The sequence below is a fragment of the Cervus elaphus genome, chromosome 28, assembly GCF_910594005.1.
Source record: "Cervus elaphus chromosome 28, mCerEla1.1, whole genome shotgun sequence".
Taxonomy (NCBI): domain Eukaryota; kingdom Metazoa; phylum Chordata; class Mammalia; order Artiodactyla; family Cervidae; genus Cervus; species Cervus elaphus.
The window spans coordinates 12,294,653-12,311,101 of record NC_057842.1 but is presented as its reverse complement, the minus strand read 5'-3'; the positions used below and the strand labels follow the sequence as shown (position 1 = coordinate 12,311,101).

Sequence of the window (16,449 nt, the reverse complement as noted above, 5' to 3'; positions counted from 1 at the left end):
ACTGGCAACCTACTCCAGTATTCTTGCCTGGAAGATCCTGTGGACAAAAGAGCCTGGCAGGCTACAGTCCATGGGGTTGCAAGAGTCAGACATGATTTAGCAACTAAATCACCATGACCACCACCATATTAGTTTGTAATAAATAAATCACTATCTACTTAGATATTTCTTATCTTTTCTTCTTTACACAGAAGAGGGCTATAAAACTGGAGTATGATCTGAAGGAAGATTATCTGAGGCTTTGGGTCCTGGTCCATAACTGTTTTAAGCAATGTCAAACAAAATTAATTGGCATCTAGTTTTCCTAAACTTCCCCAGTGGCTCAGATGGTAAAGCGTCTGCCTACAATGTGGGAGACCCGGGTTCGATCCCTGAGTCGGGAGGATCCTCTGGAGAAGGCAATGGCAACCCCACTCCAGTACTCTTGCCTGGAAAATCCCACGGACGGAGGAGCGCGGGAGGCTACAGTTCATGGGGTCGCAAAGAGTCGGACATGACTGAAAGACTTCACTTTCCCTAAGATTTATCCTTCGCTTAATAATTTTTCTAGGCTTACAAGGAGGGAATTAGAATGATACAACCTTGAAGACAGAGATGTGAAGGTGATATTTATACTTACTAGGTCCTGATTTTTAAAAGTTTGGTCTTCAGCCTTGAGCTGCTTGGTTTCAAGAGACCACCCAAGTAGCTGGTGCTGCTCCAGAGGCTACCTCCAAAGATGGGGAGGATGTAGGAGGGACACTGATGTCTTATTGGTGTCCCTTAAAGCAGTAAATTAAGAAGGGGCCACAGTTTTAACTGACAGATTGGGGAACAACTGAGTTGCAATAGAGAAGTAAGAACTGGTCATCTTTCCCTTGTCGCACATCCACTGACAAGCAACCAGCTGTTACTTTAACTTCATACTTTGAAGTTCCTGGAAAAGACAAACATGCTCAGTGTGAAGGGACTGATCTCATGACTGCAAGTGACCGATCCTCAAAATGCTTATGTGAGTCTAGGTTATATTTGGGGAGGAGAAAATCCAAACAATTATGAAAATAACAAATAATCTTAACATGTTACATCAAAATAAAATTTTATGAACCTGCTTTAATTAAACACGTTGTAAATTGGTAGATCTGATTTGGGTTTCAAATGTTCTCTTCTGTCATTTGTGGAAGAATGTTGCCAAGAACTTTGCAAGAATGTGTTTTTTGGCAGAATGTGTTTTTGAGCTGGGATTGCTGAACAGTAGCTCTTTAGATAGTATAAATAGTAACATTGTTGAAATTATGTGGCATTTGGGGACCTTCCTTAGCTATGAGGGAGTTTTTTATTTAATATGTATTTTAAGATGGAACTTTGATGCCTGTAAAATGGACTTCAGTAAAGGTCTTTATGAACAGTCATGAAAGAACAACTAGCCCATGGTTTTCACACTGTGGTGTTTCTGTAGGTCTAGAATCTAAAATAGCGTAATTAGGAATTATGGTAATACTCCTGAGTACAAAAAACAAGAGTTATATTTACTGTCTTAAAATTTTACTCAGGCATTTGTATCCCAGTGGGCTGCCTGAAGAATACTCCTTTCTAACCACTTTTCGGATGACTGGAAGCACACTTGAAAAGCATTGGAGCATTTGGCAGATTCAGGATTCCTCAGGGAAGGAGCAAGTTGGCGTGAAGATTAATGGCCAAACAAAATCTGTTTCATTTTCATACAAGGGGCTGGATGGAAGTCTCCAAACTGCAGCCTTTTCGAATTTGCCCTCCTTGTTCGATTCCCAGTGGCATAAGCTCATGATTGGCGTGGAAAGGAGCAGTGCGACTCTTTTCATTGACTGCAACAGGATTGAGTCCTTACCGATAAAGCCAAGAGGTCAGATCGATGTCGATGGCTTTGCTGTGCTGGGAAAACTTGTGGATAATCCTCAAGTTTCTGTTCCGGTAAGTATACAGCCATACACTAAGGGAGATTAAAACGAATCCAGAATGGTGAAAATTAAGACCTCAGCATCTTTAAAAATCACCTGAATATCTTAAACAATGGACAGTTATTCATTTTTTAAAAGGTCTTTCAGTCAGTTTTTCAAAATGTCTTTAGTGCCTCCTTTGAGCATAGCATGGAATGGGGAAGCAGAGCCAGTTGAGTAGACAGGTCCTGGTCCTGAGTAGCTGAAAGTCTACTTGGAAGATGCTATATGACCACCTGGAGCACCTAGAATCCTTTGAGGCAACCTGCAAAAACCCACACTGGTGTGCTACATATTATGTATAAATAACCAGTGGCCATATTCAAAGTAAGGTTAAGATGAACGGTAGATTCAGTTAATCAAGAATCCCATTCTTCTCAGAAGCAATGGAGCTTGACATGGCAGGATTTGAATTAGTAAAAGAAGAGGAGAAAGTACATTCTAGCTGAGAGTAAAAGAATGAAAGCAAAAAGAGATAGAGAGGAAATAAACCATGTTCAAAGATTAGGAGCCTGGCTGGTTTGGATGAAATGTACACGTAAAAATGTGAGTATGTGTGTGGACGGGGCGTAGTGGGGGTCAGAGGAAGTAATTGCGGGGTGTGAGAGGTGAGGTTAGGAAGTCATGTGGTATCTGACCCAGAAGATGTAGAAACGATGTAGATGGCACAATATTTCTTTATTTAGAAGTAGGTCTTGCTTGACATATTTTGAAAGTAAAGGATTTTAGAGCTCTGTTTGTGATTTTGCTGTAGAGACCGATGGATATAAAGATAAGGAATTACATAAGGACACATAAACTTGTGCTAACTAGTACCATATAGTTCTATGATTTTGAATTTTAAACATTCACTGAGTTGTCCTTTAAAAGGATATTATATAACATTATAGAAATTTAAAAACTAAATTTTACAGGGCAAGTGATCTTTTGGGAAAAAACCAAAGGATTTTAGAGCTCAATAAACAAATGCTGTACACTCTCTGCTCTCTGTCTGGCACAGAGTTGTTAAATTCTAGTCACAGAACTCATGTCACGGAGCGTAGCAGGGGTGACACAATGATTTTGAATGGTTCCTGCACGCTTCTCCAAAGAAAGAAAGGTTAGTGGGCATCCCAGTAATGGAATTGTTCAAATAACCTATTTTCAAGGGAAGAATTGTGATTAGTGTGAAGGGTAGTGTGAAATTTCTATATTCTGTGATGGACAGGAAGCAATTTATAACTGCCACATTACTGCTCTGGCTTGTAGACACTTGAGCAAGTATTTCTCCAGCTAATGAGTTATCACACTTCAAGTGGCTGGGCTAGAAAGCCAATGGGACCACCGGTGCATCATCTTGAAATTTTGTGCAGCAAAATCTTTGCAATGGCACTGGGGTGGCCTTCAGACAACACACCTCTGCCATGTTTGTGTCACTTCTGGACCATGAGCGAGGGGAAGGAGACTTTAGAGTATATTCTCACTGTGATGAATATCAATCAAGCGCTTGTGTAATTGATTTAATTCACTGTTCTTGAAAAGCATGTCATCATTATAATTCTGAATTCTGCATGCTCAGATGCTATTAAGTGTCTAATGGCCAGAGCAGTAAAGTCGTAGTGTCATTAATTATGTTGTAGTCTAACCAGTCACGTCACAGCTAACTCTGCGTTGCCTGCCAAATGGAGTCTCACACCACAGGGAACACCATTTAGGACCAGTCATCTTTGATTTTATTCTGCCTTGTGCAGGAATGCAACAAAGAACCTGGCAACTGGAGATATGTTTTGCTTTCGGTCCACCAAGGAGCTTTTCAGAATCAGCACGCTGTCCATGTTAAAAGTATTTGCAACAGGCATGAGCAGTTTTTTCTCGTTGTACTGAATTCTGACTCCATCACAAAGAAACACCAAAGAGACTTGAACCTAAAGTCTCATTAAAGTTCCGTATTTGATGATGTGGTGTAGTAACTAAAATAGATCAAGGTTATAGGCCCTCCAAATCCTACTTACGCTCAAGTATAGGCAGTGACAATGTCAGTGTCAAAAGTGAAAGTGAAAGTGAAGTCGCTCAGTTGTGTCCAACTCTTTGCGACCCCATGTACTATAGCCTACCAGCTCCTCCGCCCTTGGAATTTTCCAGGCAAGAATACTGGAGTGGGTTGCCATTTCCTTCTCCAGGGGATCTTCCTAACCCAGGGATCGAACCTGGGTCTCCCACGTTGCAGGCAGACAGTTTACTATCTGAGCCACCTGGGAAGCCCAAAGTTGTCACCAAAATGTATTCCTCAATTTTTACCCTGTATAAGACAAAGAAGTAGAAAATTCTACATAAGTAAATCCTATCTATGCCTTTTTAGCATCTTAATATCCCTAATATACCAATTCAAAGCTTTAAAAGTACTTTTATTTCTCTCATTAACTTACTTTATCCTTTCAACAATTTCATAAGATAGCAAGCACAGATAGGATGAGCTCCATTTTTTCAGTGGAAGACACAATCTCATGTAGATTTCTTGGCTTCTGAGAAACAGTGTTGGGCATAAAATTTCTAGTCTTCCCTATTTTCTCTGTGCCAACTAACTTTCCTTTGAGAAAAATAGAAATATGTGTAACCACATCTCTCTTTATAAAGGATATCATCATTTTCATTTCGGAAGGTATTTGTGATTTGCATAAATTTTTCAGAATCTACTTTGCAGGACAACTGAAATTCTTTTTTTAAAAGAAGGAAGTTTACACAGTAGAAAACATGTCCTCAGACGTTGGTCCTACTTGTATTCACTTAGTGAAATTTTAGTTTGTGCCTCTATACTGGGTGCATGGGGTGCAGGTCATGGGTCTTGTTCTCCCAGCTCTTGGGAGGGTGAGTGGCTGAGACGAGTGGGCAATGATAATGTAACACGATTAGCAGCAGGAAAGTGGATGAAGGGAAAGGCTCCTCACTCACTTCAGGGTAGGGAGGCATAGGAGTGAAGTCCAGGGGTGTTTCCTAGGGGAGGGGCCTGTGAGAGGAATTTGGAGGTGAACAGACTTATCCAGGATGAGATAAATCCAGTGTTCTAGGAAAAGGGACTCTCACATGGGAATTCCCGAATTCATGACTTCTCCTCTTTTCTAGCTTCATTAATTTCCCTGCACTATCCTCACTTTTCTAGACTAAGACTAGTCAAATACTCATGCGAGTCTCCAGACAAACCCAAATGCCCATGAGTTGTCCCTACACACTCTTGTTTTTATTTTACTTTATGGTCTCTGATCTTCTCCCTTTGGCTGTAATCTGAAGTTGCTGGCAATTACTGGTCCCTTGGAAGACTTACAGTGGTAAATGGTGCTATCTGAGTGTTCTGAGGGGTAGGAGACGTGTACTGATGGGGCACTTCCTGTTGATTGGAGACAGCAAATACTTAGTATTACTTGTGAGAAATTTTAAATTAAAATGAAATGTGCCAATAGCATGAAAGCGACAAGCTGCAGTGTATTTTTCTATTTTTCTTCATGAAATTGGATTCCTTCTAGTCTTTGACACTGTACACGAATTGAATACTTTTTTCAGGATCAGCACTTGCTTTTCTTTAGAAAAGCAAACATTCCTTCTAAAGGTATTAATTGATGTCAAAAGGTAGCCCTTGGAACTGCATCATGAAAATGCAGTAGAAAATGGCATTTGATGGCGTGCTGATGCTAAGAGACTCATTCATATTGCTCTTGTTTGTGATTTCTCCCAATCTAGCCCAACTTTTGTCTCTTTCTCGTTTCTAAATTGGAAAAGGGAGCCATTTTCAGGAGGTTTCAAGACAGCTGCTCACATGCAGTGCAACTCAAATGCCTTCACATCATTCATGGTTATTTAGTGGGCTCAGAGCATTTATATTTTTCCCAATGTACTGCTATAATACATGGTTAGTTTGATTTCATAGCAATAAATTCCATATTTTCTATTTGCCTTTGTGCCCATATTTTAGGTTGGTGCCATTTATTTCACTGCAAAGCTCAGTTTCCTGGCATCATACCATAAAAACATGCTATTTTATGGCAGGTTCTTTATTGTTTGTTGTCAGCATGATTGCCCAGGAGAGTTATTTGGCACAGCTCTATTAGAAAACAAAGTCAGCCTTTCTACCTTTTCAGGATGTACACTAGGGGTTTGGGCTTATTTGAAAGCCCAAATGATGAAAGTATATATGGCTTTATAAATACATGATTCAAATCTTTTATCTTATGCATGTTTTGAATAAATCAATGCAGAAAACATGATTAATAAGACAGATACAATGCTTTTAAAAGTATATTTCAAATGGGTTGCATTACGTTACTTTTGTTAAATTCAGAGAAAATACAATCAGCAAAATTTGTGATGCAGAAACCATGTCCTTTTCTCTACCCCACAGAATTAAATCATAGTAACTTCCCAACTGTAAAAACAAGCAGAGCTTCATGAATGATAACATGGGAAAAACAAACGATGAGGTTGTGATTAATATCATTTCTGGTGTTTGAAAATATTATAGGAAAGTTATGTTTTCAGTGATTTAAGAAATGCATGATACCTACTGTACAAAACATCTAAACTATTAAGTTTGCTTATTAAGTTGTTTTTGACAGGTGCTTTTTAAACATCCTCTTTCAATTGGAAGAATTAAATACAAGAGAAATGATGGTGTTACCTGTACGTGTCCATCCGTTCAGTTCAGTCGCTCAGTTGTGTCCAACTCTTTGCGACCCCATGAACTGCAGCACGCCAGGCCTCCCTGTCCATCACCAACTCCCAGAGTTTACCGAAACTCACGTCCATTGAGACGGTGATACCATCTCATCCTCTGTCGTCCCCTTCTCCTCCTGCCCTCAGTCTTTCCCAGCATCAGGGTCTTTTCAGATGAGTCAGCTCTTCGCATCAGGTGGCCAAAGTATTGGAGTTTCAGCTTCAACATCAAAATACTTTTTATAACACTTTGGTGATGCGATTTGATTGGAATATTTTTGAATGCCGTCAAGTTTTTCAGAGGTAAAGCTTGCTATACAGTACAGACCATATTAACAACATCAGCTAGATTTTCCACTAGGTGGCAATGAAACCAGAGGAACACACAGAAGAAAGAGATGCTTACACGGGAGGAGCCATGATAGGCGAAGGTGCTAAGGATAACTAGAGTAAAACCTAAATGATGGCCAAACTTGCTTTCAATGGAAAATTGAAAATATGAAAACTTTTATTGGCCTCAGCTATGCCCAGACTGCTGCAACTGAAAACAATCAGTGCTACTAGTATTTCTATTTTTCTTAAAATATGTACAGGCTAAGAACATACAGATATCTTCGTTGTGTCTTCTGGGTGGCTAGAAGGCAAGAGATTAATTCAATGGCATTTTTACTTCCCTTCATGTTAATCTCTGTGTGGTTAGTTTCTTTGGTTACAACACAGTTTCCATAGAATCCTGGTCTTTCAAAGATATAGGAAACTAAGTCTATGACTAAGTCTATGTAGTTCAAACCTCTCAGTTTATACATGAAGAACTTGAAACCCAGACAGGGGAAGGGGCTTGCCCTAAGTTGTAATCAAACCAGAAGGCAAATACTATCAATTCTTTCTTCATTAATTTTTTTTAATCAATTCTATGTACATTTAATATTTAACAACTGCTTACCAAACATCTGCTAAGTTATAGACAGAAATTAAAGCTACAATGGTGCTTCACTCAGCCTAGAGAGAGGAGGCAGAGATAGGTGAGTAAATGAACAAATTTATAGTATTACCAGGTAGTCATAAATGCTATGGAGAAAAAAGAAGAAAACTGGAGTGCCTGGAGAGAGGACCTCCTTGAGGGAAAAGAATCATTTAGTAGAAACCTGAAGCAGTTGGGGGAGTGAGCATATATATGTGATCTAGGGGAGGAGGATTTCAAGAAGAGAGGATGAGTTAAAAACCTGGCGTTGGTGTTGTCCACTGTGTCTGAAGCAAGCCTGGAGAACAGCGTGTTTGGGATGAGATGGAGGGAAGCTGGCCCTGAGGCTGGAGAGGGACCAGACGTGAGAGTGGGGAGCAGGTCAACACGCCGGCTTTCCTGCCATGTGTGAGGTGCAGAGCTGGCAGATGATTTCGAATAGAGGAGCAACACGTTTTCTTCTTTTTAAAGCATCTCTTTGGCTGAATTTTGACAATGTATTGTAGGGAGAGAAAAGGACAGGGCATTTAGGGGCTTCTTAGGAGAAGACCCTTTTTTTGAAGTATAGTTGATTTGCAATATTGCATTAGTTTCAGGGGTGCAGTATAATGAGTCAGTCTCTTTTGGGAGAGTATTTTTTCCACTATAGGTTATTATGAGATGTTATGACATAATTCCCTATGCTGTTATTCCTTGTTGCTTATCTGTTTTATGTATAGTAGTTTATGGGCTTCCCTGATAGCTCAGTTGGTAAAGAATCCACCTGCAGTGCAAGAGACCCTGGTTTGATTCCTGGGCTGGGAGGATTTTCTAGGGAAGGGAAAGGCTACCCACTCCAGTATTCTTGGGCTTCCCTTGTGGCTCAGCTGGTAAAGAATCCGCCTGCAATGCAGGAGACCTGGGTTTGATCCCTGGGTTGGGAAGATGCCCTGGAGAAGGGAAAGGCTACCCACTCCAGTATTCTGACCTGGAGAATTCCATGAACTACATAGTTGCAAAGAGTCAGACACAACTGAGCAATTTTCCCTTTCACTTGTATTATTTTTTAGATTCCACATAAAAGTTATATTTGTCTTTCTCCGTCTGACTTACTTCTAAAAGCATAACATTCTCTAGGCCCATCCACATTGCCGCTGCTGCTGCTAAGTCGCTTCAGTTGTGTCCAACTCTGTGCGACCCCAGAGATGGCAGCCCACCAGGCTCCCCCGTCCCTGGGATTCTCCAAGCAAGAACACTGGAGTGGGTTGCCATTTCCTTCTCCAATGCATTAAAGTGAAAAGTGAAAGTGAAGCCACTTAGTCGTGTCTGACTCTTAGTGACCCCATGGACTGCAGCCTACCAGGCACCTCCGTTCATGGAATTTTCCAGGCAAGAGTACTGTAGTGGGTTGCCATTGCCTTTTCTGCATCCACATTGATGCAAATGCAAAATTTCATTCTTTTTTTGTGGCTAATATTCTGTGTGTGTGTGTACACCACACCTTCTTAAGCCAATTGTCTGTTGATGGGCACTTGGATTGTTTCCACATCTTGGCTATTGTAAATAGTGCTGCTAAGAACATTGGCTTTACATTTTTTTTGGATATATACCCAGGAGTGGGATTGCTGGATCATATGGTAGGTCTATTTTTGCTTTTTAAAAGGAAACTCCATGCTATTTTCCTTAGTGATTGAGCCACTTTACATTCTCACCAACAATGTAAGAGAATTCTCTTTTTTGCACACCTTCTCCAGCTATATGCTAATATATTTACTTGTAGACTTTTTGGGGATGGTCATTCTGACCAGTGTGAAGTGATACCTAATTGCAGTTTTGATTTGCATTTCCTAATAATTAATGGCATTGAGCATCATTTCCCGTGCTTGTTGGTTATCTGTGCTTTCTTTGGTAAAATGTCAGAAGACCTAAGTAGATCAACTCATTTTTTGATTGGATTGCTTGTTTTTTCCATATTAAGTTATATGAACAGTTTGTATATTTTGGATATAAACCTCTTGTAAGTTGCAGTCTTTGCCAATGTTCTTTCCCAATTTCTAGTTTGTCTTTTCATTTTATGTTGGTGGTTTTCTTTGCTGTGCAAAAGCTTGTAAGTTTGATTAGGTCCCATTTGTTTTCTTTTGCCTTGGGAGACTGATCTCAGAAAATATTGTTATGATTTTTGTCACAGAATATTTTGCTTATTTTCTCTTCTAGTGGTGTTATGGTTTCAGGTATTATATTTAGGTCTTTAAACTATCTTGAGTTTTTTTGTATATGGTATGAGGGAATATTCTAATTTCATTGATGTTCATGTGGCTGTCCAACTTTCCCAGCACAGCTTGTTGAAAATACTGTGCTTTCTCCTCTGTATTCTTACATTCTTTGTCATAGATTAATTGCCTACTGATTGGTTTATTTCTAGGCTTGCTATTCTGTTACATTGAGCTATGTGTTTGTTTTTGTGCCAATACAACACTGTTTTGATTACTGTAGCTTTGTAATATAGTCTGAAGTCTGGATGGGTTATATCTCCAACTTTGTTCTATTTTCTCAAGATTGACTTAGCAATTTTATGTCTTTTATGGTTCCATATAAATCTTAGGATTATTTGTTTTAGTTCCATGAACAATGTCATGGGTATTTTGATAGGGATTGCATTAAACCTGTGGATTGCTTTGGGTAGTAAGGCTATTTTAACAACATTAATTCTTCCAATCCAAGAGCATGGGATATCTTACCATTTCTTTGTATCACCTTCAATTTCCTTATCAGTGTTTTATCATTTTAAGAGCATAGCTCTTTCACCTTCTTGGCTTAAGTTTATTTTAGTGTATTTTATTCTTTTGATGCAATTTTAAACAGGATTTTTTCTTGTTTCTTGAGGTAAGCCTGTATTGCTATGAACCTTCCCCTTAGCACTGCTTTTACAGTGTCCCATAGATTTTGGGTTGTTGTGTTTTCATTTTCATTCATCTCTACGCATATTTTGATTTCTTCTATGATTTGCTGGTTATTCAGAAGCATGTTATTTAGCCTCCATATGTTGGAATTTTTAATAGTTTTTTTTCCTGTAATTGAGATCTAATCTTACTGCACTGTGGTCAGAAAAGATGACTGGAATGATTTTTTACTTCCTCTTTAAGATATTTTATTATTAATGTAAAAAAAACACAAAAGATTTCTGTATATTAATCTTATATCCTGTTATCTTGCTGAATTCATTTCTTAACTCTAATAGATTTTGTGTAGAGACTTTAGGGTTCTCTATACAGAGTATCATGTCCTCTGCAACTAGTGATAGTTTTACCTCTTCCTTTCCTATTCAGATACCTTTTATTTCTTTTTCTAGTCTGATTGCTATGGCTAGGGCCTCCAGGAATATGTTGAATAGAAGTCATGAGAGTGGTCATCCTTGGTTTGCTCCTGAATTTAATAGGAAGGCTTTCAACTTTTTGCTTTTGAGTATTATGTTGGCTGTGAGTTTGTCATAAATGGCCTTTATTATATTGACATATGTTCCCTCTGTACAAAATTTGAAACACATTTCTTTTCATGAATGGATGCTTAATTTTGTAAAATGCTTTTTCTGCTTCTATTGAGATGATTGTGTTATTTTTACCCTTTGTTTTGTTACTGTAGTGCATCACATTGATTGATTTGTGTATGTTGATCCATCCTTGTGACCCTAGAATGAATCCAACTTGATCATGGTGTATGACTCTTTTTATGTATTGTTGGATTTGATTTTTTAATATTTTGTTGAGGATTTTTGTATATATATTCATCAAAAAAATGGCCTGTAATTTTCTTTTTTGGTAGCATATTTGTCTGGTTTTGGTATCAGGGTGATGATGGCCTCATAGAATGAGTTTGGGAGTGTTCTCTCTTCAATTTCTTGGAACAGTTTGAGAAGGTATAAGTTCTTTGTATTTTGGTAGAGTTCCCCAGTGAAGTCATCTGGTCTTGGATTTTTGTTTGCCTGGAGTATTTTATTATTATAGATTCTATTTCACTTCTAGTGATAGATCTGTTCAAATGATCTGTTTCTTCTTGACCTAGTCTTATCAGGCTTTATGTTTTTAGAACTTGTCCATTTCGTCTAGGTTCAATTTGTTGGTAATAATTGTTCATAGAATACTCTTACAATTTTTAGAATTTCTGTGTTATTGGTTTTTATGTCTCCTCTTTCTTTTTTTGTTTAATTGTGTCTTTTCTCTTTTTTTCCTTTGTGAGCCTAGTTAGAGGTTTGTTAATTTTGTTTATTAAGAGGAGCTGTTAAGGGACTATTACAATAGTTCTGGCAGGGATGGTCTGGGTTTAGAAGAAGGCTGTAGTGATGGAGCTGGTGCAAAGTGATCAGATCTTGATATAACATTTTGAGAGTAAAGCAAATGAAATTTTATGTGTAAGAGAGAAAGAATCATGCATGCTCCAATAATTTTGGTGTAACTGGAAGCACAGAGGTTCCATTTATTGAGACATAAAAAACCATGGGGGAAGAGCAGGTGTCAGTGATAATATCAGGTGTTGATTTGGAATATCTAAGTTTGATAAGGAGATTGATACCTTAGTGAAGATACTGAGCGGGTAGTTAGATATGTTCTGGAGTTCAAGAGATAGGTCCAGCAGGGAATAAAAACTCTGGGGGCTGTAAGTATATATTTATTTAAATCATGGACCAAATGAAAGTTGAGTGTAATAGAGAAACTCTAAAGTTGAGGCCTGAAACAACCAACATTTAGAATTTACTGAGGTGAGGACGATTCTGTCAAAGAGACCAATATAAGCAGCCCATGGTGGAGGAGAGAGCCAGGATATTGTGCAACTTGGAAAGTTGGTGTAAAATAGTATTCCAGGGAGAATGGAAAGGTCAGCTCACTCAAGTGCTGTAGACGCGACAAAAAAGGCGAGGACGTAGAGTTAACCGCTGGATTAGAAACCAATGGAGCTGGTCTTGAGACAAGATCCCCTGGAGTATTGAGAGAAAGCCCAGTCAGAAAGGGTTAAAGACAGAATGGAAGGGAGAGGAACTGGAAGCAATGAACACAGACCACTCCTTAAGCTCCGTATGAAGGGGAGCAGGAAGCAAGATGGTAGCTGAAGGGGCCTATGGCACGAGAGGAAGACACGCAGGACACCTCACCATAACTCAGAGTGTAACTCTTCTTGGTACTCTGCTACGGTAACCGCCTTATGCCTCAAAGGACCAGCATTTATTATCACATCATCTCCCTGAAATGCCCTTCTAATTAAGGCCACCTCCCCTCATCCCATCCCTATAGCAAAAAATCTTTGATGACAATCCCGTAATTATCTACTCAATAATATTCAAATTATTTTCCTTAGAATTCAAGGGGGAAAAATTCTTTGCTACAGCGAGTCTGTCCCTTCTCTCTGCTCAACTTTCCACCCTTGTTCCCAGTTATTGTCACCTCTTCACCTTCCTGATCTCTGCTTAGGAAGACCTAGAATTGCAGGTTATATGATCCCCCTGTTGATGGCTTTAGCCAGGAATATATCTTTCTCATCTTTACTACCATTGTAGTAATTGTCAAAGCGTTTTTCAGCTTAGATAGTGTCCTATAGACTAAACATTTTTGTGTCTTCATAGTCTCTCTCTTGAAGCACATGAATGTTAGATGAAGATATGTTGAGTTAAAAATGAGTAAATGTAAAGCGTATTTAACCACATTCCTAGCATCTATGTAGAGTTAGGGGGATTTTTTATTTCATGGCAACTCAGAGCCTCCTGCTCAGTTGGCAGGAAGCTTCACCTAGAGGAGTTCCCTTATGAAGGCAGAAACCAGCATTTCTTCATAAATTAAAAAGAAGCATGAATCCTTTTTGAATTCCTTGTGAATAACTTGTGGTTTCAAGCTATTTTTCTAAACCTTTGTTGTCACTGTCTAGACAAAAATGTTAATGAAACATATCTCCTGTTTCAGAATTTATCTTTGAAGAGCTAGTTTTTAGGCATTGTATATAAAATTTAATAATTCAGTTTGCAAAAAAAAATTAAGCCTTGTTCCATTCCCCTTAATATTGAGCTAAGTCCCATAGTTTGTCATTAGAATTCTCTTTCAGGAGGAAAAGATAGTTGTCTGCTATTAGTTTTTGTTTAATTTTTATGAAAGGCTTAAGTACTTTATTAATATTTATTGATATCCTAGCAAAACAAGTAAAAATCTCTAGCCCAAATAAGAGTTAAGAGTTGGGGCCAAAATTCCATGTTTTAAAGTGTTGTCCTCTGGACGCTACCCTACTTTGCTGCTGCTAAGTCACTTCAGTGGTGTCTGACTCTGTGCGACCCCATAGACTCCCGTCCCTGGGATTTTCCAGCTACTCTACCTTAGGGGATCGAATTACACCTTTTTTTTTTAAATTCTTTAATTAGGAATATCCTATTTTTTTTCATTTATTTTTATTAGTTGGAGGCTAATTGCTTTACAATATTGTAGTGGTTTTTTGCCATACATTGACACGAATCAGCCATGGATTCACATGTGTTCTCTGTTCTGAACCCCCCTCCCACCTCCCTCCTCATCCCATCCCTCTGGGTCATCCCAGTGCACCAGCCCTGAGCACTTGTCTCAGGCATCCAACCTGGACTGGCGCAAATTGCACCTTTTTTGGAAAAGAATTGGGTAATGACGCATTTGGGCAGATGAAGGTAGCTTACATTTACACAACTGTTTTTCTTGAAACAATGCAGAAGTATTTTATGTTGAGAAAGATAGGCTGGCCTAGGGCAGTTTGTGTTCTGCTTAACAGATTTATAAAAAACATTTTATTTTTTACTTCTCTTCTAGAATTTTTTTCTCAAGTGTAACATACTGTAATTCTATTGTGAAAAGGAAAATACCTGTAGTTTCTCTAGAATATTTCCTTAAAGCTTGGCTTCTACTGGGACTTCAAAAGTAAAAGACTAAATTAAAATATTTGTCACATGTATTTTGTCCATGGGTAGTCAAAGAGAAGAATGATTGCAGGTCTGAAAATGAGATGTGTGGAAATCAACATTTTAGATGTATAATGAAAGTGACTTTTACCAGGGAACTCTGCCAATCTGCCTTCAAAATTATTAGCATGGAAATTGGAATTAATATTGCACGCCCCCAAACAGTTATTATATAGTGCGTAGGTGGTGGTTATGTGGAAGCAGAGATGTGTTCAGAAACCTCTGACCTGGGTGGCACTCTGTCACAACCCATCTGTATTCACAGATGAATTCCATTTCATTCCCTTTTATCCTGCATCACAACTGCACCGTGCATGCTTACACAGGTGTGCCCATTTATCCAGAGAGAATTACACTTCTGAGAAAATAGCTTAACAAATTACTTTGCATTTGCAATAAGTAACTTAAATGAACTCTCCATACAAAGGATATAGGTTTCCTGGTTAGCCATATAATTAAACTTTCTCAAGGTGATTAAGGTATGAATTATTTTTGAGAATCAAAATATTACACACATAAAATGAATGCCAGTTTGGTATCAATTTTCCAAGGACTTAGGGAATAATATTGTATGAGTGGTCTCTGGTATTTTGAGATGGTATTAGGGATGGGGAGAAACCTTTTCTTATTTTGGTAAAATACTTATCTGGTCATTAAGGAAGAGAAATCATATTTCCTATATGTCATATTTTGTCATACACATGAATATGTAACTGCATATAGAAGCAGCTGCTAATTTGGGGAGCAACAGCAGAAATTTTGTTTCTGGATATATTTCTATAACAAGCATGCAAATAGGGAAATTTTTTGTCTTAATGAAATGTCTTAGTCTAGTTCTGAAGTTTTCTAGTACATGTTGGAAACAAATTTATGCAGTTTTTATTTCTAGATCTGTCTTTTCTGTTAATTTTTAATGCAAGTGTTCAATCACCAAGTGCTAGGGGTACCTGCTTGAAAAATCATACTTCATTCTGGAGATTGGATGTATTCTCTCAGGAGACTAACCTTATTTTTGAGGCACATTTGGAATTCCAGTTCTGACATTTACTAGCTGTGTGGCCTGTGGCAAATGATTTAACCTCTCTGGGCCCCTTTACCCATATATGACTGGCCTCCAAGAGCTGCTGGAGGCGGTGCCTCGTGTTTAGCAATCATTAAGGGAAAGGCTGGTCCATTCTTTCTTTTATCTTCCTTTTAAAACTTCCCCTGCAGTTTAGAACAGAACCAAAATAAAATCCCTCCCAAGCAAACAAGACTATTCTGATTAAAAATAAAGTGTTTGATTAAAGTGATTTCCTTAGCTGCAAGATACTGTGAGGTTTGGAAAGCAGTTTCTTTGTAGGATGTCAATATGCTATTGCAAAATAATTCACACCAAGAACACACAACTGTGTATGCTGATCTGGCATCATTTTCATACAATTTGTAGATACCTGTCCATCTCAAAGTATGTCTTAATTTAGCTTTCTTTTCATCCCAATTAATTCATTTTCCTAGTTGTCCACATTTTGGGAGAAAAGGCATGGGAAGGTTGAGGGAAACAAGAAAACAGAGGAAGAGGAGAACTCCAGGGCAATTAGAATCATGTGAGAAGGGGCATCAGTGTGAGGACGTCAAAGCTTCATGTCTTATTTTCACCCCTTTATAAAATGAAAAGCCACCTTTTGTTTAACTTTCCATTCCTCTGTGGGTAGAAGGGAAGGAGTTCATCTTTCATTCTTTTCAAATTTGATCTTTCATCTAGTAACCTCAACTCTGGATGCTTTTGTAGCAATGGAAAAATGCATCTAACAAGTCTAGATCTGGTAGATTGAGTCCTTTTGGCAAGAGGGATGGAGAGTAAATCACCACTGGATGAAGAAAAGAGATCACTTTACCTTATATCACTTTACATTTAGATGCATTATGTTTAGCTT

General features: G+C 38.4%; 1 protein-coding gene across 1 annotated transcript in view; it reads left to right on the top strand.

Annotated features, from left to right (window-relative positions):
* COL9A1 (collagen type IX alpha 1 chain) overlaps positions 1–16,449 on the top strand; it is a 90,948-nt gene that overhangs the window by 6,624 nt on the left and 67,875 nt on the right. The window contains exon 5 of the mRNA XM_043889850.1: positions 1,533–1,929. Within this exon, the coding sequence (XP_043745785.1) occupies positions 1,533–1,929 (397 nt within the window). The remainder of the gene's footprint in view (positions 1–1,532; positions 1,930–16,449) is intronic.